This window comes from Fusarium mangiferae (assembly GCF_900044065.1).
Source record: "Fusarium mangiferae strain MRC7560 genome assembly, contig: FMAN_scaffold003, whole genome shotgun sequence".
Taxonomy (NCBI): Eukaryota; Fungi; Ascomycota; class Sordariomycetes; order Hypocreales; family Nectriaceae; genus Fusarium; species Fusarium mangiferae.
Window position 1 is genome coordinate 1,645,224 of NW_024573923.1, and position 26,856 is coordinate 1,672,079.

Below are 26,856 nucleotides of genomic sequence, written 5' to 3' on the forward strand. Positions count from 1 at the left end.
AGAAAGAATCTGCAGAGTGAACCCATTTATAAATATCACATGCACATCTCGCATCAATTCTTTCCTATATCTGGAGCACACCCACTGCCAAGCACACACTCTTTCACACGTCTTCCTTTTATCTTATCTTATCTACTCCAGCTTTAGCTGCTCAAACTGCTTGATGGTCTCCTCGAAGCTGTTAAGCTCTTGCTTGGCATCTGCCAATCTCTTCTCGTCTGTCTCGCGGACGGCGTCTGAGACCTTCTCAAGGTAGCCAGGGTCATTGAGAATCTTTTCCTGTTTTTGGATGTTGCTCTTTGCCTTGTCGAGCTTCTTCTGCGCCTTCGCGATCTCGGCATCAAGGTCAACGCGGCCCTTGACGTGAAGGAAAACGGAGGCCTCGGTTGAGACAGGATAGGCGACGCATCCGGCGGGTCTAGTAGCGTCGGGGTTGAGGATCTCGACTCCCTTGATACCCTTACCGCTCAAGGTCTTAATAGAAGACGACTGCTCCTTAACGGTGGTGAGAGCAGTATCGTTGTAGGCCTGGATAATGACTATGAATGAGTCAGTAAAAAGTCGTTCACGGGATCACAGGGTTATAGCACTTGCCCTCAGCCTCATCCTTGAGGGCGTACTCAGCCATCAGTGAGCGAGCGGCCTTGGAGCAGCCTAGAACAAGCTCGTAAGCGCGCTCAGACTCGGGGTCATTAAGCTTCTCGTGGTAGACGGGGTACTTCGCGACCATGATAGACTTGGTCTGATCCTCAGGTCGTCGGGGCATTCGTTGCCACATCTCCTCAGTGATGAAGGGCATGAAAGGGTGAATCATGGCGAGAGCGGCCTCGAGAGCAGTGTAGAGAGTCTGGACAGCAGACTCACGCTCCTTTGGAGTACCGTCACGGATGATGGCCTTTGAGTTCTCGATGTAGACATCACAAAGCTCGTTGTACCAGTAGCGGTAGACGATCAATGTTGACTTGGAAAACTCGCGATCCTCAAGAGCACGGTTGATCTCTTTGGCCGCGGTGTTCATCTTGTGGAGAATCCACCGCTCGGCAAGAGTTTCGCCACGGACAACCCCTGACGTCGAGGGAGCGAAGTCCTTGGGGAGACTTCCCAGAACATACTTGGTAGCCTGGAAGATCTTGTTACAGAACTTGCGGTATCCGTGGATAATCTTGACATCCAGGTTGATATCACCACCACCGGTTGTGGCGTTAATCATGGTGAAACGCAGAGCATCAGCACCACACTGGGGGATACCCTCAGGGAAGGCAGTCTTCTGATACTTGGTGGCTTTTGTAACCTCGCTGGGGTGTAGGTTACCTTGTAGAAGCTTGTCGTGGAGCGACTGCAACTGGATACCTGAGATGACATCCAGGGGATCAACGACATTGCCCAAACTCTTACTCATCTTACGACCTTCAGAATCTCGAACAAGACTGTGGCAGTAGACCTCCTTGAATGGGATATCGCCCGTCATCTTGAGACCGAGAATGATCATTCTGGCAATCCAGAAGAAGAGGATGTCCCAACCTGTCTCGAGGACCTCTGTGGGATAGAGATTCTGGAGGTCGTGGGTGTTGTTGGGCCAGCCGAGGGTGCTGAAGGGCCAGAGCCCAGAGGAGAACCATGTGTCGAGGACATCCTCATCTTGCTCAAGTGTATATGTCTTGCCAGGGAGTGCAGCATTAGCTTTCTCCTCAGCCTCCTCTCGTGTTCGGCCGGCAAACCAGAGCTTCTCCTCAGGGATGTCTCCAGCGCCGCCCTCGATCTTAGCGTAGTAGACGGGACATCGGTGACCCCACCAGAGCTGCCGGCTGATGCACCAATCGTTGATGTCCTCAAGCCATCGGAAGTAGCTCTTCTCAGCAGTCTCTGGTCGGATCTTAATGCGTCCGTCTCGAACAGCAGCCAAGGCAGGCTCAGCGAGTTCCTTCATGCGGACCCACCATTGGGGTTTCAGAAGAGGCTCAATGATATCCTTGGACTTTTCGCACAGAGGGACTTTCATGGCATTGTCCTTCTTGTCAACATATAGACCCTTGGCCTTGAGATCATCTTGGATAGTGTAGCGGACGTCGAATCGCTTCTGGCCCTTGTAAGCGCCGGTGTTCTCGTTCATAAGACCATCGTCGGTCAAGATGTTGATAAACTCAAGACCGTGCTTCTGGCCGAGAGTGAAATCGTTAGGATCATGAGCTGGAGTCAGCTTGACAGCACCGGTACCGAATTCCATGTCGACATACTCGTCGGCGATGATGGGTAGCTTGCGGCCCTCGATAAAGGGGTGGATGGCAGTCTTTCCGATGAGGTGCTTGTACCTCTCGTCCTTGGGGTGGACAGCAATGCCGGTATCACCAAGCATAGTCTCAATACGGGTGGTGGCAACCTCGACAAGCTCATCGGAACCTTCAATGGGGTATTTGAAGTGGACAATGACGCCGAACTCGACCTTCTTGTCGTAACCAGGGACTTCGAGCAGGGTACGGCCGGTCAACTCCTTGTTGACGACCTCGAGGTTGGAAAGCGCGGTATTAAGCTTGGTGCACCAATTAACAAGTCGGTTTGCTCGGTAGATAGTGCCCTCCTCGTGAAGCTTGACCCAGGTCTCCGTAACAGCAGCAGACAAGTTCTTGTCCATGGTGAAAGCTGGTTTCTGTTAGCAGTTTTTTCCTCTTCAGACAGGGTTTGGGGCTGACGTACCCTCTCTGCTCCAGTCAAATGATCCTCCCAGGCTGGTCAGGGCCTTGTTGATGCGCTTATGGTATTCGTCCTTCCACTTCCAGACGGTGTTAACGAATTCCTCACGGCCAAGGTCATGTCTTGTCTTGCCCTCCTTTCTCCAAAGCATGTTCTCAACAACGCTCTGCGTAGAGATACCAGCATGATCACATCCGGGCAGCCAGAGGGTAGTCTTGCCTTGCATACGGTTCCATCTAATCATGAGATCCTGAAGGGAGTCACCAAGTGCGTGACCCATGTGCAGAGCACCAGTGACATTGGGGGGAGGGTGAACAATGACGAACTTGCCCTCGTCCTTGACGCTTCCATCGGGCTTGAACTCGGGCTTGAAGAAACCCTCCTTCTCCCACCAGCTATACCATGCAGACTCGACAGCAATGGGGTTGTAGGCTTTGAAATGGGGGTCTTCAAATGACCGGATTCGCTTCTTCTCGCCCTCCGGGGTGTCTTCGACGTATTCGGGGAGAGGCTCCTCCTCGACCTTCTTTTCCTTAGGCTTCTTTTCCTTGGTAGCTTTGGGGGTGGTGGCAGCGGCCTTTTGCTTCTTTGCTTCGAACTTGGCCTGTTTCTCGGCCTTCTTTCGTTCCTTTTCCACTGTGAAATCATGTCAGGGGATGCACCCGAAACTGTCAATGGACTGCGTATTACGTACACTCCTTCTCAGTCTTCACCTTGGGCGCACCGGCTGCGGCTGATGCGCCGGCATCTTGACCTGTAGCGTGCGCGCCGGTGGCAGACTCGACAATCTCCTTCTTCTCCGCGGCGGGAACGGCTGGAGGAGTGCTGGTAGCGTCCTGGATGCCCTCGCTGGCGGCGACTATGATGTTATGATCAGTATCAGCGTTGTTATATGCAGATGGCTGTAACGAACTTGGGTTTCCTCGCCCACTGTTGGTCGCCATATTTACTCGCGTGGTTGTTAAGGGTCGGCTTGCTCTTGGGGAAACAGATCGCACCCTCAGTGCTCGAACCGCGAGTCTGAACGTCGTGCCGGAGATGACTGAATGAAGCCCGTAACTTGAGGGCTTCAAGCAATGACCTGCACCTCGAATTGATATAGGTAGATGTTGTGTGACTCTTACCAGCTCACTCAGCTACAGCACTGCAATTTCGAGGATTGAGTCACCCACCCGCTTCTTCTGATGGTGGGGGATAACTTTTAGTTAGTTCATGGAGGGGTACAGAAAGTGTGGCGTAGTAGCATTAACATGCATAATTCAGTACCTAGGTATCTATTTGCCATGTCAAATCACTTCAAATCATTAGAAATAATGCCCAATGCGGCTCATCTCGTGTGACCAGTTAACTTATTGATAAGTGTTGATCATCACTTACTTAGGTAGTATAGGTACTCATTGCTATTCTGATGACTCTTTTCTTTACACCAACGATATCGGACCACCTCCACTGGTTCCAGTTGAGCTTGGAAAATGTGGCGCAGCAGCTCACTAGCCACAAAGGCTCAACTCAGCCAAGTGAAGTGCCTGAGCTTGATGTCGTCTTAGACTAGGTGCCTCCCTAGGTGTGCAATAAGTTGTGACGAGATTACTCCAAAGGCCAATATTAAAAGCATCTACTCCAACCTGACGTATTTGGTGTAACCGATCTTTGAAATCTGTCCCGATGGCCTTACGGCTAGTACTAAGAGCTCCTAGGAGCCGTCTCTACAATTGCCTTTCGACCACAACCAGGAGAGTCTACTCAACAAGTAAACAATCGGATTACTTTACTGTTGAGCTGAGCCCGAAGATCAAAGTAAGTTCTGCAACAAGAGGAGTTGTCGACTTTGCTGACCCTCCCAAAGGATCCCTCAAGGCTATTACAAGCCGTCAGAGCACAGATAAACATCACCAATCCAAGCCGCCACGATGCAGCAGTTATACTGGCAACTCCGCAGTATGCGCAATGGCTAGGCAAAAATGAATTCATGGCTGAGTTTGTAGATATGCTGTCAGGTTCTGACGGGACTGGCGAGTTCCATACTCTGGGCGCCGTTGTTGACCACATCGCTCCGCCAGTACCGAACAACAAACCCATTCAGGGCATATCTATCCTCCGTGGCAACCTCGACGGCATCCTACCAGGATTATGGACAGAGGCGCCCCCAAAGGAATGGTCGGACGGGGGGAAGGTGTCAGCTCTAACGATGGATCTTGGCAGCCCGCATATCACTATCCCTCTTACCAACACCACTTTTCAGAACCACAGGACCTCGACACTTATCATCAGCCGCTACGACTTGTCAGCCGGCTCTCCGAAACTTGTTGAGCAGACTGACAAAAAGCATTTGCAGAAAGTAACCATTCCCGTTCAGAAAAGGCTCTCGTCAATCAACGACCTTGGTATCTGGGCTCCCCTCGTACCTTTGACTCAACCCCGTGTGGTGACTGAGAGCTTTGGTAATATCGTACGGCGAATCGACATTGAAGACCAATCAGTTCCAGCATCAAGTGAGCTCGAGCCTGCAGTGGACGAGCTCCATGCCAGCAAATCGGACTTGGTTCAGTCTCCTATGGGTATCTGGGCAATGATCACACCTCCGACTTTTGTTCAGTCAGGGGGCAGCTCGCCCTATGTCAATCCAGATCCCGAGGCAACGTTTTCTGACGGCCAAAGCATCACGGAGCTAACGGCTGTAACCTCGGACCAACTGGGTATCCTGTATAGGCAAGGGGGTAGATTATATCAAGTTTGTAAGCAAACCTGCCAGTCCCTGTGCCCGATTGCATCTTTTAACAGCTTTCAGTGAGTGGCGGCGGTGGCTGGGGGGCGAAGAAGGGTTTGCTGTCGCTTGACCCCGAGCAAACTCACTTTGTTGTATCTGAAGAAGAAGAGATGCAAAGGTTCATCCAAGCTATGGAAGGGGGCAACTTTGTCCCTGTGAGTTCCAAAATCCAGTTCTTTGCGTCAACAGATGCTTCTGCAAGCGAGCCGGTCGGAAACAAACAAACCGGTGTGGTGTTTGGAACATCCAGCAAGGTCGAGGTCGAAACTGATGTGAGCCCTTCTCAACCTGAGGCACTATTGTTGGAGAATCATTTCGGCGCTCTCTCCAACGTAGGTATCTTTGCAACCTCGTCCGATGCTTCCATGTTTTCAAAACCTGGGTTCAACAACGACTGGAAACTCAACGTGCCTAACTCTCGAATATATGCCGTATAGGTCAGCACGGAGTTGATGGTCCTCACTGGTGGCTGTCGTGTGTATAATAAGAATGTACAAGTACCCCTGTCAACGACTAGGTATGGCCGTACGTGTACGTGAGTAGTATTCTACCTGCGTTGGTTTATTGTGGCCTTTTCTTCTTGTGCAATCCTTCTGCTGCCGCCTTGGCGACATCATCCAGCGTTGTTCCCCTCTTCCTCTTACCTACCTTTTCGTTTCCAAGTACTTCGTTCTCCGCAATATCCTGATAGACACTCGCGGCGCCCATGAACATCTGTTTATCCCAGCCCGCTTCCTCGTTGAAAGTGAGTGCAATCTCCTCCATCTCTCGCACCCAGCGATACGCCTTAGGTGGCATGCCGGGGACGCTCTTTTCAGCGTTGGCAAGTGTGGCTGGATGGAATGTACCAATCTCATCTTTGAGAGCGTCCAAGACGCCAAGATTATGTGCCGTCGTGAACGATTGAGTGGCAATGGCGGTGAATCCCTTTGAAAGGGAAGCAAAACACATTTTGAGACCACTTGCAGCGCCGATATCAGGAGAGATTTGCTTCATGTTGAGAACGGACATCAATTTCTTTCCAAAGGGGAGCGAGCTAAACCCATCCGAGCCTGATATAGGAATGCTAGGACGGTACCAGTCAGAATAATCGTTACTGCTCGATGATTCTGTTGCGGCACCAGGAGACGTCTTCTTGGGGGGAGTCCCAAGAATGCATCCGTCAACGAATCGTATAGGCAGATTTGATCTCCTAACAGATGCCGCAATGGCCTTGACTGTCGAAGGTGCAACAGCATTGAGATCCAAAAAGTGAAGCTCTCTCGTAGCGCCTAAGCCTGCTAACGCATCTGTAATACGAGTGGCTGTTGCCTCTGCGTCCTTAGGCGGCACAATGGAGAGGATAACGGAACTCTGTCTGACCAGTTCAACATCGGACTCGAGGAGCTCAACTTCTGCATCCCGAGCTCGTTCGATGGTATCTTTGCTGGAGGAACCGTTAGCAGACATCTCATCGTCCTTGCTTGATCTGTCGGTCAGTTACCTTCTGCCACAGATGTTGGTTGCAACATTGAAACCGTTGGCAACTAGTAGTTTTGCAACACCGACTCCCATATCGCCAATGGACAATAGTCCAATTTTGGGTAGAGATTCGGCGGTAGCTGACATCTTATGATTGATAATCAATTCAGATTGGGCGTTATGCGTTGACTTGAGGTAAATACGTGATGGAGATAGGATGACGCGGGGAACCAGTGGAAGGTAAGTGAGCTGCTATAAGACCTAAGAGTACAGTTGGAGATATTGGATGTTTTCAATAACGTTCCAAGGACGAAGGGCGAAAGCTATTTGCCTTATGCATAGGTAGGTAGGTAGTGATCCAAGAAATATACTGCTGCTATTTGGGGAAGCAGATATTAATCTAGTGCACAGGTTGACCACCAACGGACTAGGCGTATTGCCAACTTCACTTGGATGCTACAGGGTATACTGCAGGCACTTGTGTTACGAGATTTGCTTACACTGAATCGAGAATCGAGATCATCTGGTTATTACGTGGATGTAGAACAGTGTCGAGGTTGGGAGGGTGCGGGGCTTCCGATGAACGATACAGCGCTTTGCCATCCATTTGATACCTGTAAGCCATCGATTGATCGATCAACTGAGGATGAATTATAGTTGAAAGTGATAGTGATATCCTCTCTATAGGCGTTTATACCATCCGTGCATAGGCAGTATCATTACCCGAGATAGGTGCCTAGCGAATGTATAAACTCACGACAGTTTTCAAAACCATCAGCCTTGGCTACGTTACGTGGAAATGGAATGGTTTCGAATGACATGATCAGAATGAACCGAGGCCTAGGGCCTGTCTGCACAGCGAAATAAGTCGTTTCTTGTGGTCAAGGTCGACGTCACTCTTCAAGGATCCCACCCTGTTTCTGGTGTCGCGGGGAACCATTCATGGCCCGATTCGATTCGCCTCTGAAGACATAAAGCACATGATGACGAACCTTTGACAGGCTGTCGAGGATAGCTACCTATAGATTACACTGTCACTCAAGATATATGATATATAGAATCGAAACTCGTAATTCATCAAACTATTCATTATCGACCAAAACCCAACAAGTTTATCGATCGTTTCCAAAACGTCGATAACATCAACTGACAGCCCATTATGTCCTCTTCTCAACATCAGCATGATGCTACATCGGCATCCTCACCCAGAACTACCAGATCATCACAAGACAAACGCAACCACAAGAGGACAGAGACTATTCCAGCTTCAACCCCCCGGCAGCCAGACGAAATCGAAGAAGCTGATACGGCAGTACCAGTAAAGACGCATCAATCAAAGCAGAAGCAGAAACGAGCTGGATCGTCATCTGACAAAGATACCGACGATGCCGAGAATGTATATCTATCATCCGACGAAGAAGACACATCAGATGAAGACTCCTCAGACTATGACTCAGACTCACAAGGTAGTGTGGAAGAGCTGCCTCCCCGGCAACTATCGAGGAGAGCAACAGATCGAGGTGTAAAAACAACTCCTGGGTCACCATTCACAGTCACCCAGACAAGAAGCGAAACTACCCACTGGGTATCAACACAGAACAATGGAGGCATGATGCGAGGAGCCAGAACTGTCAACCAGCAGACAACATTGCATGGACACAACGTCAATGGGCCACAGCGAAGACCGAGCAATAGGAACAGTATTAGCTTCAACATGAGCGTCAATGTTGACATGTCCTTCAACGGCCTCGTCACAGGCCGAAACCTGGGCTTCACAGGGGTAGGCAACCGGTTATGAGTTTCTTTTCCTTCTTGTTTGGAACTCAATCGAAACGTTACTAACAATGACAGGGATCACTATCATATGCATGGAGCCGGCGCAACACGCAAGGGGGTTGATGTCTCTCCTTCCATGTGGACTATTTGACTACAGGAGACCAAATTATTATTGACAACTTCGATATTCGAAGGTGGGATTTTAGGTGCAAGGCGCTAAACATTCTGGTGGTGTACATAGTTGTGAACATGACAGATACCAAAGTCAAGTATCATGGCAACAAAGCTACTCGATCATGTCAATGTCGTCGGTCGCAGCTTGAGCTTGAGTCTGCGCAGCTGCCTGTGTTTGAGCAGTGGGTGCACTTTGCTGGTCAGCAGGTTCTGCAGCCTGCGCGTTGTCACCGCCGCCAAAGTAGTCCGCCATCTCCGCATCCAGCTCCTCCTGTGTCTTCTTTCCACGAGGATTGCCTCGTCCGCCGCGTCCGCCCTCCTGATCTCTGCCACCATCTCTGCCATCTCTGCCATCGCGTCGAGCACCAGGGCGACGACCACCCTGACCTCGGCCCCGACCACCCTGTCTAGGCATTGGGCTGCGGCGAGGACCCTGGCCGGGAACATATCTATCGATTCCTCTGCGGGCAGCGTCGTCGTCGTCATACCGGCGATGGGGGGAATGGGATCTTCGTTCCCCGGGACTCGAGATTCGCTCTGCCAGTGGACGGCCGGGCATAACGGCGGTATCAAATGGGTTTCGCGAGGGTAGCAGAGTCAATCGAATGGGTTGACCTGGTTTCTGTTAATCAGGTTGCACAACCCGGCAAGTCGGCTTTTCACTCACCATTGGCATTGGCACCATCAAACTGCTTGACCGCCTCCTGAGCGTCCTCCTTCAGTTCGTACGTCACGTAAGCAGTACCCTCGGATCGCCCAGCGCGGTCATACCGTAGCTGAAGGCGAACAACTGGGCCGATCCTTCGAAATAGCTCCTAAATGCCTGTGAGCTGCTGTGTAGTAATTCCAGACATGTCATCTACCTACATCCAGGTCTTCCTCAGTGAGATCATAATGAATGTTGTCAACTCTGAGCTTGGCGCCCTTGGACTCCCTATTGTACACGAGGTTAGGGGGTTCGTGATTGTCGATAGGTGCGACTCACTGGTCTGGGGATTCGCGGCGGCGGCGAGCAGCAGGGGCCCGGCGATTGTCTGGATACGTGTCAAAAGGGGGTCCTGGGCCGGAAGGGTTTTCAAGTATTACTGTTCTCTTCGAATCGGTCATGGACCCATTCGCTGTGTACGGTTAGCAAGCAAGAGTAGTAGGAAGGCAAGGCTTTGACTGACCTATCAAGGTTTCGTGAATCGTCGCGAACGGACTGCAAGTGGGAGGGACGCTCTGGTCAGCAATGGATTTTCAGAGTGGAAAGCCGTTCAATCGACAAAAGCCCCGAGCACTGAAAGGACGAGTTGCGAGGAGGGTTGTACAGGTCGAGTTGGCATCATTGGAGGGCGAGGGAAGTCAACCTGCACCGCCGACGTCAACAAAGACTCATGAAGAAGGCCAAGCTGCCGCCTGGGGAGAAACCAACCTTTCTAACACCATCGCGAGGGTAGTCATTACGGGGTTCACGTCGGCGACCTTGGCCACGGTGGTTGCGAGATCGATTGGCGCGCTGCGAAAAAAGAAAAGTCAGCCTGGGTTGGTTGATGCGAGATGGGGGCGCGTTCATGTCATGTGCTGCGGGAGACGGTATGAAGGAAGACGAGGGAGATGAGAAAGACGTACAGTATCAGCGATGATCTCATCGAGACCGCGATCCATCTTGTCAGCCATGTTTACTTATATTTGCTGCGAGGCGTGGCAGAATCCGCGACGAATTCGGCAAGTTGAGGTTGAAATTGAAGAGGAGAGGCCGTGTTGCTTGACAAAGTTGGGCCAAGGTTGTCTACGCACATGCGAAAGATGGATTGGGATGTCATGGGTGGGTGCCACAAATCAAGGCTTCAAGCCACAATCTGGGCGTTGAATCGTGGTGGAGCCTCCACCTATTATTAGTGCGACAATACAGTACGAGGAAGCATGCTCAAGTTGATATTGATATTGTTGGGTTTCAGACGATCGAACAGGACCGATTTACAATTGAAGCAGTTAAAAGAGACAAAGTAAAAGTATCACTGCCATTAGTTATCTTCCAAGAAGCATCACATCATACCGTCAGGTTGACCAAAACAAGGCCATTGCCGAAGGGCCTCGACCAAGCCGGGCTCTTTTCAAACTTCACTTCACTGGAGAGGTCTATGAGAGGAGAAGGCCTTGGATGAAATATGTAAAAACCTCGAATTTTCACCGACCTTGAAATGATCCCAAAGGTGTAAGCGAATTACGGCCTCAGCCCTCGGATACGATGATCGGTAGTTACTTTCCAGAGTCAAGGTCTCTCCGAGCCTTTAAATCACAAGTACCTATCTTGTATCTGCTAGGATTCACCGATGGGATCCATGCCCGGGTCTCAGCGCTAGACCTGTTCTGGCGACTCAGCCAACTGAACCCTTCAGTCGCTGTGTCTTCAGTTAATTATCCCTTTGGAGGCCAGAGAACCACTTCGTATTCCTGTCATATTACCCCTTCGCTCAGTCTCGTCTGCTACGACCGTTTCTTCTTTTTCTCTTGTCTGTCTTTTGCCTCTTCAAAGGCTATAATTGAGAATTCAACCGTTTATACGAACCCATCGTAACCCCCTATCACTTATTCCTGAGCTGTCCCTCGCGGCGCATCTTGAAACAGCTTCAACATTTAATTTGATGCCCTCGACTTCCTCGCGATAGCTGGTGCTGTCGCACTCTCTGGTATACCCGAACACCTCGCCGCCTCTCAGGCGCATTAATACACATCTCATGGCCCGACCCATGGGGGCGGTTCGTCTCAAGAAGACGAATCCCTTGACCCTCGCGCTCGGAGCGATCCTGTGCATCTTCATCATCGTCTTCCTCGTCTCCCCGTCGGGCAAATCCGCAACCGCTCGCCGATTCGAGTCCATAACTGCAGAACATCACCTCTCGCCGCCGACTTCACCGTACCGAAAGTCAAAATCCCGATCTGGCGTACCGCTCAAGCCACCACCCGTTGTGCACTACAACCTTAACAATGTCACCATTACGACTTCGCCCATCGCGAACCGAGAAAATGTCCTCATCCTGACTCCCATGTCTCGATTCTATCCCGGCTACTGGGACAATCTTTTGCGCTTGACTTATCCTCATGAACTTATCACGCTGGGGTTCATCCTACCCAAAACCAAGGAGGGCAACCAAGCCACCACTGAACTCCAAGAGCACATCCACAAGACGCAAAAGCATGGCCGTGAGGGCGACAAATTCAAGAGCATCATTATTCTTCGTCAAGATTTTGATCCTGCTATTGTTTCGCAGGATGAAGCCGAGCGCCACAAGCTTAAGAACCAGAAGGCCCGTCGCGAGGTTATGTCGAAGGCCCGGAATTCACTACTGTTCACGACTCTCGGACCCGATACCTCCTGGGTCCTGTGGCTAGATGCCGACATCATTGAGACCCCTACAACCCTGATCCAGGATCTCGCATCGTTCGATAAGCCGCTCATTGTCCCAAACTGCTTCCAGCGATATTATGACGAGGAACATAAGCAAATGGCCGAGCGGCCATACGATTTTAACAGCTGGCAAGACAGCGAAACAGCACTGGCACTCGCTGCCAAGATGGGACCCGACGAAATTCTTCTCGAGGGCTACGCTGAAATGCCAACATATCGAATGCTTATGGCATACCTGGCTGTTGAAGGCGGTGACCGTAACCTGGTCATTCCACTTGATGGAGTTGGAGGCACTGCCCTTCTAGTCAAGGCAGATGTGCATCGCGATGGCGCCATGTTCCCTCCCTTCCCCTTCTACCATCTTATTGAGACTGAGGGATTCGCCAAAATGGCTAAGCGATTAGGCTGGCAACCATATGGCCTGCCCAATTACAAGGTCAGTCATTTCTCTGTTGCAGCCAACATCTGGCACTAATGACTTTCTACGATAGGTCTATCACTATAATGAATAACGTTGCCACGCCTTCACGAGGGCAACATGATCCATCTCCTTTTACGGCCTCTGTTTTCTAGTTCTTATGCCAAGAAGACAAGCATGCTGCTCTGGGATTAGGACCTGAAGTAGTTGCTTAATAGCTATTGTTGGGCAAATCACGATTCAATTTGGGCGGGTACAGGTCATGGCGTTTAGCAGTGCATCCTCTGGACATTTATTGAAAAACAGAGGGGAATGGAAGCCTCGTTGCCAGAGAAAAAGAAAAGAAAAGAAAGGAAAAACACCGCAATAGCTTCAGGGAAGATATCGCGCCTTTTTAAAGATATGCATATTGTATTGGCTTACAAATTTCTGTAAGAACATTCGGGCATGCAATGCGAAAGTGGAGGAAGAATCATGGAATACCTTTAGATCGGCATCTGCGAGTGCGCGTGTTAAGCTGTTCAATACAAGTTTTGGGGACTTTCTCAAATAAGTTGTCGTCTCGTGAATTTTGATATTATTAGGTACTGAGAATCATGCGATACCGCTCGAACAATAAACTCAAGAACATCTGTAAGCCCAATGTGACATGCAACTTCTTACCTAGGTGTATCAATAAAGCTTCCATGCGAACCAAAACTCCATATTGCGCCACCTGAATTCAAGCGTATCCCCCATCTTCAACCGGTGCAACCTCCATATGTAGCCAACATTTCAAGGCCCCTCATATCGCCCATCAGAATCCCGACACCAAAACTCGACTAGCTTCCTCGTACCAAGCACATCGCCGGAGCGTAACAAGGCCGCAACGTCCACGTTAAGTGGGCTATCGGTCTCAGGGCAACCCAGCAACATGCGCACGGCTCGAACACACTCCAAGACACTATACGCAGGTGTCCATGCGTCCTTGAGCAGGTCGAGGCAGATCTCGCCAGTTTGAAGGGCAATATTCGGGTGAACGATGGGCGTGACGAACGTCATCTTCGGTGGTGCGAGGGGGTAAGTCGATGGGATGGAAATATTGATGAGCCAGCGCCCCTCTGCAAGATGTTAGTAGATGAAGATGACAAAGTCAAGGGCTGAGCTGACCATCGTAGCCGTGGCCTATATCTCGTCCGTTGATGACGGCTTCCCACTCCATCAAGTCACCCTCGTTGACTGGCCCAAGACGTTCGATGCCCTTCTCTTCCTTTTGCTCTGTGCTCCATGTATCCAACTCCTTTATCAGTCGTCGACTTGCGCTTCGCGACGCAGCGGCTGAGTTTGATGACGATGGTGGCATTGCTTTGGATGAATGCGATATCAGGGCCAGGCGGAGTGATGATGCGGCGAGGTATTTTTCAAGTTTAATGAGTTCAAAGGGTTTGGGCGAGACTCTTAAAGTTGGAGTGGGAGTGGGAGTGGGAGTTGGGGATGGGACGAAGCTACAGCTGGTTGGGGTCGTGACTTATTTCGTCACGTTTTAGCTGTTGAGCTCCCCTCGGCATGCCCAGCTGGCGACTTCCATATTACAAGGGTACCTAGGTACCTAGGTCGGCCAGAGCCGAGGGATGCTCGCATGTACTCCGTACCTAGCCTGTGGGTACTTCCATGTCTGATCTGTCTAACCTTGGGTACCTACGTACGTGGGGTTAAGCACTAGGCACCTAGGCCTCAGGGAGCAAGAAAACATCCGACCTTGATATAGGGTGTCAGAATGATCTTAGCAAAGAGCCCCTTAAGCTTCGGCTAGATTTACCTAGATATTTTCATCGCTTAGGGTCAAGGTCCTGACTTTTCTTTCCTCCCCCATCTAGGTACTAGGCCCCTGGCTCCGTACTATTAGGTTCCTACTTTGTAAATGTCAGCTCAACGGGCCAGTGGCTGTGGCAGCGTGGCTCAACCTTCGTTGCTAACGACCCCTTTCATATAAAAATGCTGTTTGACACGATGTCGTGAACTTGGCCATGTTCAACAACAAAGATTGGGAGATGGACATAGTCTGGCAGAACTAATTGATAGTCTACAAGTATTGAATAGTGACGTGGATTTTCTGGAACATAGGGATAATCTTCTCTTTTGGTCTAGCATCATAACTCTCTACTTTTTCCTTCGCCCACCAGTTGCCGCAGGCTTTCGCCTGGATGTGGATGATGAAGCAGACGTACGAGGTGGATTCCTCCTCACTGGCTCGGGCTTAGAAGGCTCAGGAGATGATTCCTCAACGACAATCTGAGCTCCACTGCCAACATCGTCGCTTGATGTCGTCTCTACTGATGCTTCTCTTTCCTCATCAGACTCATCCTCGCTCTCGCTCTCTTCCTCGCTGGACCCGTTGATTTGACGGGATCCCCGTGATGAACGCTGAGCCCCTGAGAATTGTCTCCATGATCCAGCTGGACTAGAGGCCTGAGCGCCTGGAACCTGGAACTGGAAGGGATCAAGGGGAGCCTGACTCGAGTTCCTACCCCGACGAACAATTACGGAGCTATCAGAAGGCTGACGACTATTAGAAGGGGCCCGCACTCGACTTTGAGGCCTCTGTGACGAGGCCCCTGAGCGTGGTCGGCCGGCTGTTGCTGGTGGTGGGAAATAGCCCATGGAAGGTCGAGACGAACGGTCTTGATCCTCGGTAAGGTTGCTGTTAGAAGAAGATTGCCGGGCTCGTGACTGTGTGCGTGGTTGACTGGAGACTGGGGGTGCTTTCTTTTTGCGCGATGACGGCTCGAGCTGGGTAAGGGGCACAGCGACTCGCTGATCTTTACGCTTCTTGCCGCTCTTCTTCTTCTTCGCCGCCTCGTCTCTCTTCCGCCGCCGCTCCAGGGCACCCATTTCTTCCTCATTGAGATCAACATCTGTTCTTCCCTTGGCCTTTGCACGCTCGATTCTGTGCATTGCCGACTGGACCAGGGCTTCCTCCCGATCACGAACAGCCAGTTCGGCAAGATACTGTTCAAATTCTTCGTCCTCACTGCTCTCACTGTCATCCTCTGAGTCCTCCGAATCCTGATAATCACCCCTTCGGACCAAGCCCCGTTCTCGATTACCCAAATCTATTCCCGTAAAACGAAGAGAATCGCTAGCAAAGCGGGTACCTGAGCTGGCACCAACACCTCGTGCATCCTCATCTGAATCCAACTCCTCCACACGAACGTCTCTTCCTTGACGTCCGCGAGACGCAGAGTCCCCGTCTGTTCTCCTCCGACTGCGCCTCGATGGTCTTCCCCATTGGGGCGCGAATTCGGGAGATTGCGGCCGACCACCTAGACCGCCTCCCCGGAAAAAGCCTCATCGATGGGCTTGTCCAAAAATGCAGCGTGACCGAGGATGGTCACGCCAGATGCGCCAATAAGCCAGAGGAGGGTAGTGAAAGGTGAAGCAATCAGACCCAGAGGAACGGCGACGCAAACGAGTGCAGTATAAAGCTGCGAACAAGAAGCACGGAAAGTGCCAATCTCGAGATCATGGCCATCGAGCTTACCAATGAACCACATGCCGACAACTACAAGGATGATGTCGAAGAGCAGCAACCAGTTTGTGAGCAGGGCGTAGATGCTCAGCATAACAAAGATAACGGCATAGTTGCTGGAGTAGTGGCTCAAGTTGTAGTTGACGCGCGACTGCATCTCAACAAAGTTGGCAGGCTTAGAGAGACGCTTGAAGTCGAGAAACTCGCCAACGGGTCGCAAGTTGGAGAAGCGGCCGCTGAGGGGACCGGACCGAAGGCCCTGGAAGCGATCGCCGAAGTTGAGGCGGGACGTGATAACGTCGAGAGGGATCTGAATGCGAGACATGATGGCTGATTCGTGCGATGAACTCTCGCAGAAAACGGTTGATTTTGTTGGCGTGGAAAGAGTATAGAATCGAGTGGATGCTTTTATGGCCTCAGAGTGTAGGCAACAGAATTATCAATCCGGACGAGTGACGAAAGTCAATTGCGTGTTCAATGTGAAAGAATGGATACTCTGGCGATGAGCTGAGTGACGAAATCAGAAGTTAGCGCAAAGAAAGTGATAATGAATGCGGATTCAGGCAGCAGAGAAAAATTGAGGACAAGCTGGCAGGAAGAAATAACACATGTTAAGGGGATGGGATACGAGGCGCAGGCTAATCAAGGGGGAAGCCACAAGCTGACGAAAAGGATAAGATAACTTTGGTATCTGGGTAAGTAGAAAAAAGGGGTAAGCATACCGAGACGCAGTTTTATCAGCAATTTCGAGAAGGCTCTGAGTCCAAGAAATGAACGGAATGTTGCAAGATTATTTGCACTGCGATATTGGGAGAAGGGGTAGTTTGGGTTAGTAGGCAGGTAATTTGTTGTTCTGTACAGAGTGCTGTCCAGATTACCGATAAGATTGGCTGTCCTTTTTTAGGGGCCAACTCTTTTTTTCTCCGAGACGTGATTTGCTAGAGGGACGCGTATCCTGTCAGCTTTGGTTTCCTCGCTTCAGGGCTTCAGGCTTGAGGCTTGAGGCTTCAGGGGGTAGTCAGCCTCTCCAGCTCGGCAGGGCCAAGACTGAAGGGACTGACTGATCTCCACAGCTGAAGAGATATCTCAAAAAGGTACGTACCTCGGAACGGGGTCTGCCCCAGACGTGCCCGAAGGTGAAGGATGAGGCGGTGATGGAAGGAATTCGATATTTACGAAATATTCGGTCAGGGAGATGAACCAGTAAAGGTTGCTGATCTCCAGCCAGTTTCAAACTGGGCTGGCAGCCCGCAACAATGCCTCTCCCCTCCGAAAGAGAGAGGCTCGACGAGTATATTTGAGCTCAATTCTTGTCGCCGTCTCCTCTCCAACCCAAACAGATGAGGTTTTATTGGAGGAGGGCCATATCAATGACTGACCTAGAAGAGAAGAAGAAGGGAAAGGGAGAGGAAAGACGAGGGAAGAAGAAAACTAAATACAAAGGCTGCTAGTAGTGTAGCTCCGCATTTTTCTTGCTTCACTCTTGATACCTTGCCTTAAATAAAATACCCAAGAACAAAAATAAATAAACAAAAGAGCCCAATCACGCACGACACGATCAGCATTGGATCGAATTGCACACCGCAATCCTCTCTTCTTTCCTCTTCCGCTAGGATCCGAGGAGGGACTTGGCCAGTCCGGGAGCTTGCTTGTAGCTCGTACAGCTAAAAACCGGGTTGTAACTTTTTTTCCTGCTCCTCTCCAAACAACGCAGATGCAGAGCAGAGCAGAGAGGGGCCTCACGCTTATGCACGCGACACCAGTTGCAGCAAGCCAAGTGGAAGACGAGGCGTCACCGCTACTGATGTGTGCCTCAGCGCCATTCTCGTTGTTTCTCCGAATGGAAGAACTAACTAGTACCTGGGCTGGGTTTTCTGGCAAGTTTATTACATTATCAGTACTCTTTACGTACAGAGGAAGGATTGGGAGACCCGTCTAACCCTGTGCCATGAGTACCTAAAGTAGGTAATTCAAAGTATTCATCATTCTATCATGGAGCCTGCGAGAGGGGAAACTCACAGTTAGGTAGTAAAGTAGGTACCTACCTAGGTTTTACAGATACCATATGCTACAACTCAGCCCATATCAGGCCAGCCCACTTCAGCAGAATTGGATCTCTCTCCATTGTACCGTTACACGATCCAACCATCATGATCCACGATCTGTCTGTAGATCCACCAACGCATGCCACTCCCACCTCGAAGCTCCATTGAAAACCGTTCCGAGCTGCCCAAGCCAGCTCTACCTTACCTTTCCATATACTACAGTCCTAACTCTCCAATGTTGATCGGCTGATTGAAACTGACTTTGAGGCATCTCACAAAGAAAGAGAAGAAGAAGAAAAAGAAAAAGAAAAAGAAAAAGAAAAAACCAAATTCCGTGGGACTAATAATTCCTGCATGTTGCAACCTAGAGTCCTTTGTACTGATACCTAGCCTCCCAGGCCTTGTCAGATCCTTCATCTTGACTTGCCCCTAGCTACGGAGCAGGACCCATTAATCCATTGCCGACCCCCGTACCCCCGGACCGCTTCCTTGGCTTGCCTCCGAATCGGCCTGAAGCCGAACGTTCTTAGCCATTCAACCCCCCCTCCACTAGAAGTTTAGAACTGATCACCGTTACATGAGTGACCGCTATCTGAGAAGGAAGATGAGATCCTTTTCCTTCGGAACTCGAGGCCATCAAGTAGGTAAAAGTTTATGACAAGATCAAAAAGAAGTCTGAGCTTCGAATCAATGTATGCCATCATGAACTTTTCTCATGCCATAAAATAATATGGCAAATTCGTTCTTTTACATAGGCCATATGTCAAAACATCATGTTTTAGGATACACGTAAACAAAGTAATGAGCAATGCGGATGCTATGCTATCATCATGATAAAGCATAAAATATTCAGCAACATGCCCAATGTTAATACCTCACTTATATCTGATATATTCTTCTTCCAGCTGTATTGAGCTTGTCCAAACAACGCTCGCTATGCCTGTCTATATTGGCCTTGCCGTGCAACGATATGGGGTATATTTATGAATCGCCAAACACAATCGAACATGACAAAAGAGAAAACAATATGCTCAGCCACCTTTCGCGCTCACACCTCAAAAAAATAATCCTCATCAAGACCATCCCGGCTCGGTATCACTCCAGCCCCGGGTTCCGGGCCCTCAAATGCTGTGTCCATTCGGACGTTCAATAGTCGGATCTTGAGCCCGTACTCGCTCACCAGATTCACAAGCTTGTTGGTCTCCGCGGTTATGGGTGCTTGGTTCAGTAGCATCAAGAGTCCGTCCAGCCATTCCGAGGCCAGGCTGTGGCTCAGTGGCCACAAAGTAAAGATGGGCTGCTCCTTGCTATCCGTTCCCCTTGCCGCTTCCGTTGCGTTTACGAAACTGTAGACGGTGATCTTGGTTGTTGTCTTGGGAGTTGCATCCTTGCCCATCAAATCACTCATGGTGCTCCGGGTGTCTTCGTTGGGCGCCGAAACATTGGACACAACAGAGCTGATAGTACTGAGATCGACCTTTTCACCCAATGAATCCAAGCTGGGCGCCGTTACTGTCCTTTCCTCGAAGTCGGCGTAGTGTAGATACCGTCGGTTATGAGAGAGTTTTGCATATCGCCAAGGGGTAGGTGTGAATAGTCTGTGCTTCACCGCGCCATTGTCTCGCTTAGGTGCCGGCTTTGAGAACCAAGATCCTTGTAGGAGGCATCGAATTCGCTGCTCCTTGACGAATTGCAGAGCCTCTTGTTTCAGCTCTTCCCTCACTTGTTGTAGGTGCTGACCCCATGTGCTCTCAAACGACATTTCCAACAGGCACATTTGCTGCTCTCGCAGTCGCGGTACGTCGTACTCCTGCATCTCTTCTTCCACCTCGGCCACATCCTTGGTCCTTGTAGCTCCTCCGACAACGCAGTCGATCAAAATTCTAACCAGCTCGACCACCTTTTCAAAGTCACCCTGTTCCGCGCCAGTGAGTTTCCAGACACGGAAAAATGCATACAAGCCGGCAGTGTGTAGCCGAGACCACTGGAGGAGTAGGGGTCTGAATAGTCTGTCGTGATCTTTGGCCTCCAATAACTGGTAGCCCCTGACATCATCCAGATCCGTCTTGTCCACGTCGAAGTGGTCGTACAGTATCATCGTCACAGCGAAACTGGCCCTGGCCACGGGGCAGCGCTCAGGTGTAGGCTTCCCTGCCTGTTCGAGCAGCAGCTTCTGGAATCCATCCTCATTCCTGCGGACGTAGTCGCTCAGGTCCATCATACCCAAGAAGCCAGTCATATCGAACTCCTGTGCCGGACTCTCCGTCTCGAATCCCAGTCTCCTCCATTTTTCTGGATTGTGCCGCCGGCTGCCCTTCTTCCCTGGAGCCTCGTGCGACTCTTGTCCCGAGGAATGTCCGTTTACGTGAGCTCGCTCCGGTGCACTCGCCAGATGAAGTCCCTTGAGAGCCCTTCGGTGCTCGGGTCGCTCGAGATCAACATCGACTTCGCGCCACTTCCTCAAAAGAATTTTGGTCAGCGTTTGAAACTCCAGCATGGGATGTGCCAGGTCCTGAAGCGCAGAACTTTGCATGAGCCTGTGAACTGCCTTAATCAGCCCCAAGTCTTGTAACCGTTTGATGAACTTGGCCCAGTCCTCTCCTGAACCTGCGTTGGCCTTTCCACCATTTGTTGTACTCTCGCCCGATACGGCGTCTCGGATCAGGGCGTTGATCAACATCAGTGCATTGGCACACAGGGCATGATCTGCGCTCTGCAGCTGCTGTATAACCAGCTCGAAAAAGTTCGGGTGCACAGCCACGGCGGGTTTCAGGGCGCGGAAGCCAAAGGTTCCTGGTGTTCGGTTCGCGACATCACTTTGGTTGGTAGACTGGGAATGGCCAACGAGTGCGACCAAGATAGACATGGCTCCTCTGAGGATGTTGACAAGAGGGTTTGTAACGATCAATTCGACGACGCGCTCGACGAGATCGCTTGCGGTTGGACCCTCAAAGATATCCCATCCCATATCGACTTCCAGCAATCGGGTAAGACTTTGAAGAGAGTATGCGAGTGTGTTGCCAGCAGATGTCATGATGAGTCGACGGAGGACGACTAAACCGCCCGATGATATGAAAACATCGGCAAATGCTGGATCATTAATCGAGTTTTGCAGTTTAAATACTGCCATCTTGCGCGAAGCATCTTCATCACTCGCCATTCGCGCCAGCAGCGCGGGGATGTCTGCTTGATCCATGGTCGAGGGATTGGTCCTTTAGGTAAACAAACAGAGAGAGAGAGGGGACAACAAAGACGTTATGATGTTGCTGTCATTGCCCGACGATGCATATTAAGAAAGCAATTGTGTATGTTTCATATGTGGGTTCGGCGATGAGACTGTACCTAGGTAGTTATGTCGTATGGTTGAGAGTACAGGAGCAGGAGATCACCTTGGCTGCGATTGTGTTGTGTTTCGTCCCCTTAACCTTAACTAAAAGGTCCTAAACAAAGACCCTGTCGAAATTAAACCAATTGCCAGGAACTGTTTGGGGGGAGCTCTCCACACTAACTTGGACTTTAGCCTCTCGGAGCTCTCCAGGAGAGGCTTGCGTCTCAGGCTGTGAAAAGGGTACTGAATCAACCCTGCCAGAAGAATAGCGCTAGCTTTTAGTCAGGTGTTGGATCTGTGGCGGCGAGGCTTACCAAGCCACAGACCGGAAGGCTGGAGTCTTCCATTGCACGTGAGAAGGTACGTACCTGGACAAGCATCTTCGACGCCTGCAGTTGATTTCCATATTCGATCTCAAATCCTTTCCAAGCCTTCATCAACTTGCTGTCGCCTCGTTCATCTACTGTCCAACAGAACCGCAACAATGGCCAACTTTCTTGCCTCAATCTTCGGTACAGAACTCGATAAGGTCAACTGCTCCTTCTACTTCGTAAGTCCTGAAACGCGTCTCAGTCGCAAGTCCAGATTACTGACTCTGTCCGCGCCCACATAGAAAATCGGTGCTTGTCGTCATGGCGATCGCTGCTCGCGAAAACACGTCAAGCCTTCGTACAGTCAAACGATCCTGATGCCCAACCTCTACCAGAATCCGGCTTACGATCCCAAAAATCGAATGAATCCTTCTCAACTACAAAACCATTTCGACGCCTTCTACGAGGATATCTGGTGTGAGCTTTGCAAATATGGAGAGCTGGAGGAGCTTGTTGTTTGTGACAACAACAATGATCGTAAGTCGTCATCTTTCCGGAACTCTCTGTAGTCTTCCATGCTAATTTCGAATAGACTTGATCGGCAACGTCTACGCCCGCTTCAAGTACGAAGAGTCGGCCCAAAAAGCTTGCGATGAGCTCAACAGTCGATGGTATGCTGCGCGCCCGATATACTGCGAATTAAGCCCTGTCACCGACTTCCGCGAGGCTTGTTGCCGACTTAACTCTGGAGAAGGGTGTGTTCGAGGAGGCTTCTGCAACTTCATTCACCGGAAGAACCCTAGTGAAGAACTCGATCGCGATCTGACTTTGAGCACAAAGAAGTGGCTAAAGGAGCGCGGTCGTGATGAGAAGAGCGCGTCCCGCTCACCTACACCTGAGCCCACAAGACGTCGCTACTAGTGGCTTGTATACTGGTACTGAGTGGTGAAGGGCCTTCGATGGCAAGAAATGCAATTTGGATGGGACGGTCACGGCGTTATAGGGGCTGGGGATTTGTTCTAATAGTTTTAGTGTAAGGATTCTTGGGCGATTCAACCATTACGGATACCCCTCCCTTCATCAAATATATTTGAAAAAGAATATTGCAGTAGTCACCTGGCGGAGGCCGGTGTTGAAACCCTTCTGACTCTTTGTAAACCCACGGAGAATGCAAAACCCCGTGTATAACTAATTCCGATGCGCGCCAATGTTGATGTAGCCTGCCTGTTCCCTGCTTCTGTCTTAGTCCAATTGTTCCCAGGCAAAGTCAGTCCTCACTGCCTCGTTCCATATCTTGACATAACTGATATTCATTTCTTATCACGTTTTATTGTTGTGTGGCAGATGGTAGCTCCTTTTTCAGATCGTTTGTGAAGTCAATCAGTGGTCCGTCAGCTTTCTTTCCTGTGGAGTTGAGCAAGCCTTGGATCTCAGATTGCTTTGTTGCTTGTTCAGCAGCAGATGTCTGATCCGGCTTAGTAGGCGGAGATATTTCGTCAAAGTTGATGAGGTTATCGTCGATATGATTCTCTACCGGTTGAGCTGATGCTGTTTGCGCAGGCTTGGCAGAAGGACTGTGCGGGGGGATGACGTTTCGTTGATTCGGCTTTTGTCCTTTGACAATGGGATAGATTACCATAATTTGCTCAGCTTGCTTCTCGGGTGTCGCCGCATGATCACTTGATACGAGTTAGTGAAATGCCAACTGAGTAAGTTTGCCAGCGCACTTACATGTTGGCGTTAATGACCCATTCCAGATCTTCTTCGCCTTCTTCCAGTCCACCGGGACCACCTTGGACTCTCCTGAATAGTCGTGGGTGCCATTCGATGTTTTCCTGTGCTCGTTGGGCAGCTTCTTCACGTTGTCGGTCTTCAATCTTGGTCTTCTCGTCTGTGGCAAGTTCATGGTTGCGGTCCTTGACAGCTCTAGCCGTCTTATCCCACAGTCGCTGAGACTCTCGTTCCTCTTGCTCCTCGATTGGTCGAACAGTTGGTGGTGAGGGCTTTGATCTCAGAGCGTTGAAGAACATCTCTCGGTGACCAGTCTAATCATATTAGCTAAAAATGAGCTTGGATTGTAAGTACGTGTACCGACCGTCATGTCTTTGATGTACATCTCCTCACTCCAGAGGCCAGAGAGCTCAAACAAGACCTCGCCAGTGCTCTCACGCTTGATCACTCCGCCAATGGCATTATAAGTACCACCGACCCAGCCTTTTGTTTTGAAGTCGACATCAGCAACCAAGTCGAGTTCAGGGCATCGGACAAAGCTATGATCGCCAAGCTCGTACTTCATTTTGCCGAACAGAATGCCTCGGGCATACATGTTGGGTTGGGTGAGAATACTGCATCCTGTTAGAATACATACGACGAATACGCACTGCAGAGCCACATGGCCATGCAGGAGTTGAGTGCGTTGGGTCAACATACTATTGCTCCCCTTTTGCAGCGTCCTTTCCACGGTTCAGCAAACTTAGAAATGCAATACCTTCCATCAGACTGGCGGCAGAATTTCCCAGGAAACGACTCCGAGGCTTGAGTGTTCCGTCAATGCGAATGTGGTGGTCTGGGGCCATGTAGAAGTAACTCGACTTCGGTGGGTGGTGGGAAGTCTGTTCAGAGATGTAATATGCGCGCTTTCCATCCTCAAAGTCCCAGTAACAGGTGAAGATCTCACCCAAGATAGGGTTCAAGGGTTTCTTGACGCCTCTACAGATTGTCAGTAACCGGCGCATCGACATCAACAAGCACAAACTCACGGAGGACGAATATGCCAACCACTGAGGTAGAACTTGACTACGGATACAAAGCGCTCGACGGGGTCGTCTATGGATGGAATTTGAAGGAGCATTTCGGGGTGGCACATGAAGCTGCAGACAACAAGTTAACCTCTGGTTTTCATGACTTAGACAGGGAAATTCACTTCGTGATGCGCTCGAGCATACTGCGGGGTTCGAGAATGAAGGTGGGAAGAACGACACGGCTCAGGTCGGCCCCGGGTCGCAGCTGGGAGATAATATGGGAGAGGACTTGAAAACATCACGATAGTCAGTCCAAAGTCGAAAGCCTAAGGCGGTCGGTTTGAGTCGCAATCGCACCGTTACTGCGAAAGTCGACGCAACCTGCAACGAGGGAGGGGCTCACCATTGCCCTGATCGGGCTCCATCACTAGGGTGTCATCCTCAGCGTCGGGACCACGAGGGTCATCGGTAGACGAGCGAGTGCCTGCAGGTTGCGAGAACCAGTTTGTCAACATAGCGACTCTTCAGCGGCCAAGAAGAGAAATAAAAAGATATTTTTTCCCCAAGAAAAATACAAGGGATTTTGGAGGGGTGCAGATTTGGGAGGGGCAAGAACAGAACTCAATCAATAACTGTAAGGTCAGGGATAGGGACAGGGACGGAGGATTCGGATTTGCTGAGTGGGGATCCAATGTGAAAGGATGTGGGTGAGTGAGCGCTTGAACCGAATAGAGAACAGAACAGAACAGAAGGGGGGCCGTCCTTCACTAGAGCTCCAAGCTACCACGACCTATGCTGATACTGCAGCCTCTAGGTGACGTCTTGAACAAGGGAGACAGCAACGCAAATTCAGTGTAGCAAGCGGAAGATTCCACGGGGTCGATTGCGCATTGAGCCGTCACAAGAGGCTCCGATTCTTTATAGGACAAGAAAGAGGATAGGCAAACTCACTGGCGGTGCTGCCGGTCCTGCGGCGTCCATGAGAAACAAGACCCATGACCATTGCTTCTTGCTGCTAGAGGCTGCTGCCTGGGTAGGGACGTTGGTTTGCGAACGATTTTGTTTGCCGAGGCTCTCAAAGAATATCGATAACTATGGGATACAACCAGATGAACGTAGAGGACCACAGTCCTTTACTAGAGGCGCAATGCGAGCTTTGTTGGGCTGGGTGCGGGGGCCTATATGATGTAGGCAGACAGGCAGTCACAACGTTCAGAGAGCTCAAGCTCAAGTGGAGCTTGAGAAATAGCGATATCGTTTGCGAGCGGTGGTTCAACGGAGGTGACGAAGTGAGAATAATTGCTATGGAGTATAAAGCCGAGTTGAGCAGCGTAATGTTGGATTGGATTGGATTGGATGGGGGGAGAAAGAGATATTAAGAAACGGCGAGGCAGTCAATCACCAAAGATTAGGTAGGTAGGTAGATATCTGGGCAGGTAGGGAGAGAAGAGGGCAATAGCTATGGCAATGACGGAACGGATGGCCCGGTATTGACAAAAACGGCCTTGAAATGACCAGAGTGACGCCAGGGGAGGATGGGCACTGAAAGGATCACGTTTCTGAACACCTTCCAAGGCAGATTAGGGTCAGGTAGGTAGTGCAAGTAAGGTAATGATGGCAAGTGGCGGCATCAACCATCTGCGCAGGCATCGAGAAGAAGACTACCCTACCGTAGGTGCCTATGTAATAAAGATCCAATCATTTCCATGAACCAATCCGTCAGATCTGCCCCGCGATGGAGAAGGATTGTCTTTGCGTTGACCAGGAAGTGGGGGCTGAAGTCTGCCCTGACTGCCAAGGAAAAACCCTGAAGAGTGAACATGTCCCGAATGGACTCTGTCATGAGGTCCTTGTGTTAGTATACTCCCCTGCCTGTGTAGGTAGAGTCAATATGGGTATTTTCCTATTATTAACTAGTGTCTGCCGTAAAAGATTGTGGCATAGGAGTTGATACTATGTAAATATTCTCTCGTCACAAGCTGAACCGCACTGGAGCTAACAAGGAGCTTGGCTTGAACTACGTCAGAGCCATGAGCTCACACACACCGACCATTCCAGCCCAGCGGGAACGTCACGCAATCGAATCAGTGCTGACTGTACTGTACCACAGTGAATGATATCATCCACACCTATTGCACTGGAGGGAGGGAGTTCTAGCAAGTACCTTACCGTACCTACCCAAACAAGGAGTGGTTGTTTTCAAGACCTTCGTTCACTAAAGCATTCATTACTCGTAAATTATAGATAA

At 50.4% G+C, this 26,856-nt stretch overlaps 11 protein-coding genes across 11 annotated transcripts; 4 read left to right on the top strand and 7 right to left on the bottom strand.

Annotated features, from left to right (window-relative positions):
* Window positions 1–132: 132 nt before the first annotated feature.
* Window positions 133–3,632, bottom strand: FMAN_04577 (putative valine--tRNA ligase; the record flags this gene model as incomplete). Its single annotated transcript, XM_041828698.1, has 5 exons — window positions 133–528; window positions 578–2,637; window positions 2,692–3,324; window positions 3,383–3,547; window positions 3,602–3,632. 5 exons carry the CDS (start codon window positions 3,630–3,632, stop codon window positions 133–135), a joined length of 3,285 nt encoding a protein of 1,094 aa, XP_041679535.1.
* A 721-nt stretch (window positions 3,633–4,353) lies between these two features.
* FMAN_04576 (uncharacterized protein) lies at window positions 4,354–5,892 on the top strand (the record flags this gene model as incomplete). The annotated part of the gene is made up of 3 exons (XM_041828699.1): window positions 4,354–4,485; window positions 4,535–5,423; window positions 5,477–5,892. The coding sequence occupies 3 exons, from the start codon at window positions 4,354–4,356 to the stop codon at window positions 5,890–5,892; spliced, it is 1,437 nt and encodes a 478-aa protein (XP_041679536.1).
* Window positions 5,893–6,016: 124 nt separating this feature from the next.
* FMAN_04575 (uncharacterized protein) lies at window positions 6,017–7,063 on the bottom strand (the record flags this gene model as incomplete). The annotated part of the gene is made up of 2 exons (XM_041828700.1): window positions 6,017–6,881; window positions 6,939–7,063. 2 exons carry the CDS (start codon window positions 7,061–7,063, stop codon window positions 6,017–6,019), a joined length of 990 nt encoding a protein of 329 aa, XP_041679537.1.
* Window positions 7,064–8,075: 1,012 nt separating this feature from the next.
* On the top strand, window positions 8,076–8,714 carry FMAN_16071 (uncharacterized protein; the record flags this gene model as incomplete). Its single annotated transcript, XM_041828701.1, has 1 exon — window positions 8,076–8,714. One exon carries the CDS (start codon window positions 8,076–8,078, stop codon window positions 8,712–8,714), a length of 639 nt encoding a protein of 212 aa, XP_041679538.1.
* A 264-nt stretch (window positions 8,715–8,978) lies between these two features.
* On the bottom strand, window positions 8,979–10,525 carry FMAN_04574 (uncharacterized protein; the record flags this gene model as incomplete). The annotated part of the gene is made up of 8 exons (XM_041828702.1): window positions 8,979–9,481; window positions 9,534–9,681; window positions 9,734–9,800; window positions 9,852–9,900; window positions 9,953–9,984; window positions 10,036–10,067; window positions 10,281–10,364; window positions 10,478–10,525. The coding sequence occupies 8 exons, from the start codon at window positions 10,523–10,525 to the stop codon at window positions 8,979–8,981; spliced, it is 963 nt and encodes a 320-aa protein (XP_041679539.1).
* Window positions 10,526–11,586: 1,061 nt separating this feature from the next.
* Window positions 11,587–12,732, top strand: FMAN_04573 (putative mannosyltransferase required for complex glycosylation; the record flags this gene model as incomplete). The annotated part of the gene is made up of 1 exon (XM_041828703.1): window positions 11,587–12,732. The coding sequence occupies one exon, from the start codon at window positions 11,587–11,589 to the stop codon at window positions 12,730–12,732; it is 1,146 nt and encodes a 381-aa protein (XP_041679540.1).
* Window positions 12,733–13,449: 717 nt separating this feature from the next.
* Window positions 13,450–14,017, bottom strand: FMAN_04572 (putative PEX4-E2 ubiquitin-conjugating enzyme-peroxin; the record flags this gene model as incomplete). The annotated part of the gene is made up of 2 exons (XM_041828704.1): window positions 13,450–13,775; window positions 13,825–14,017. The coding sequence occupies 2 exons, from the start codon at window positions 14,015–14,017 to the stop codon at window positions 13,450–13,452; spliced, it is 519 nt and encodes a 172-aa protein (XP_041679541.1).
* A 797-nt stretch (window positions 14,018–14,814) lies between these two features.
* Window positions 14,815–16,508, bottom strand: FMAN_04571 (uncharacterized protein; the record flags this gene model as incomplete). Its single annotated transcript, XM_041828705.1, has 2 exons — window positions 14,815–15,986; window positions 16,037–16,508. 2 exons carry the CDS (start codon window positions 16,506–16,508, stop codon window positions 14,815–14,817), a joined length of 1,644 nt encoding a protein of 547 aa, XP_041679542.1.
* Window positions 16,509–19,276: 2,768 nt separating this feature from the next.
* Window positions 19,277–21,358, bottom strand: FMAN_04570 (uncharacterized protein; the record flags this gene model as incomplete). Its single annotated transcript, XM_041828706.1, has 1 exon — window positions 19,277–21,358. The coding sequence occupies one exon, from the start codon at window positions 21,356–21,358 to the stop codon at window positions 19,277–19,279; it is 2,082 nt and encodes a 693-aa protein (XP_041679543.1).
* Window positions 21,359–22,040: 682 nt separating this feature from the next.
* Window positions 22,041–22,788, top strand: FMAN_04569 (putative splicing factor u2af 35 kd subunit (small subunit); the record flags this gene model as incomplete). The annotated part of the gene is made up of 3 exons (XM_041828707.1): window positions 22,041–22,106; window positions 22,170–22,404; window positions 22,460–22,788. 3 exons carry the CDS (start codon window positions 22,041–22,043, stop codon window positions 22,786–22,788), a joined length of 630 nt encoding a protein of 209 aa, XP_041679544.1.
* Window positions 22,789–23,194: 406 nt separating this feature from the next.
* On the bottom strand, window positions 23,195–25,123 carry FMAN_04568 (putative oxysterol-binding protein; the record flags this gene model as incomplete). Its single annotated transcript, XM_041828709.1, has 7 exons — window positions 23,195–23,546; window positions 23,599–23,912; window positions 23,963–24,212; window positions 24,298–24,576; window positions 24,627–24,737; window positions 24,791–24,896; window positions 25,012–25,123. 7 exons carry the CDS (start codon window positions 25,121–25,123, stop codon window positions 23,195–23,197), a joined length of 1,524 nt encoding a protein of 507 aa, XP_041679545.1.
* Between the last annotated feature and the right edge of the window lie 1,733 nt (window positions 25,124–26,856).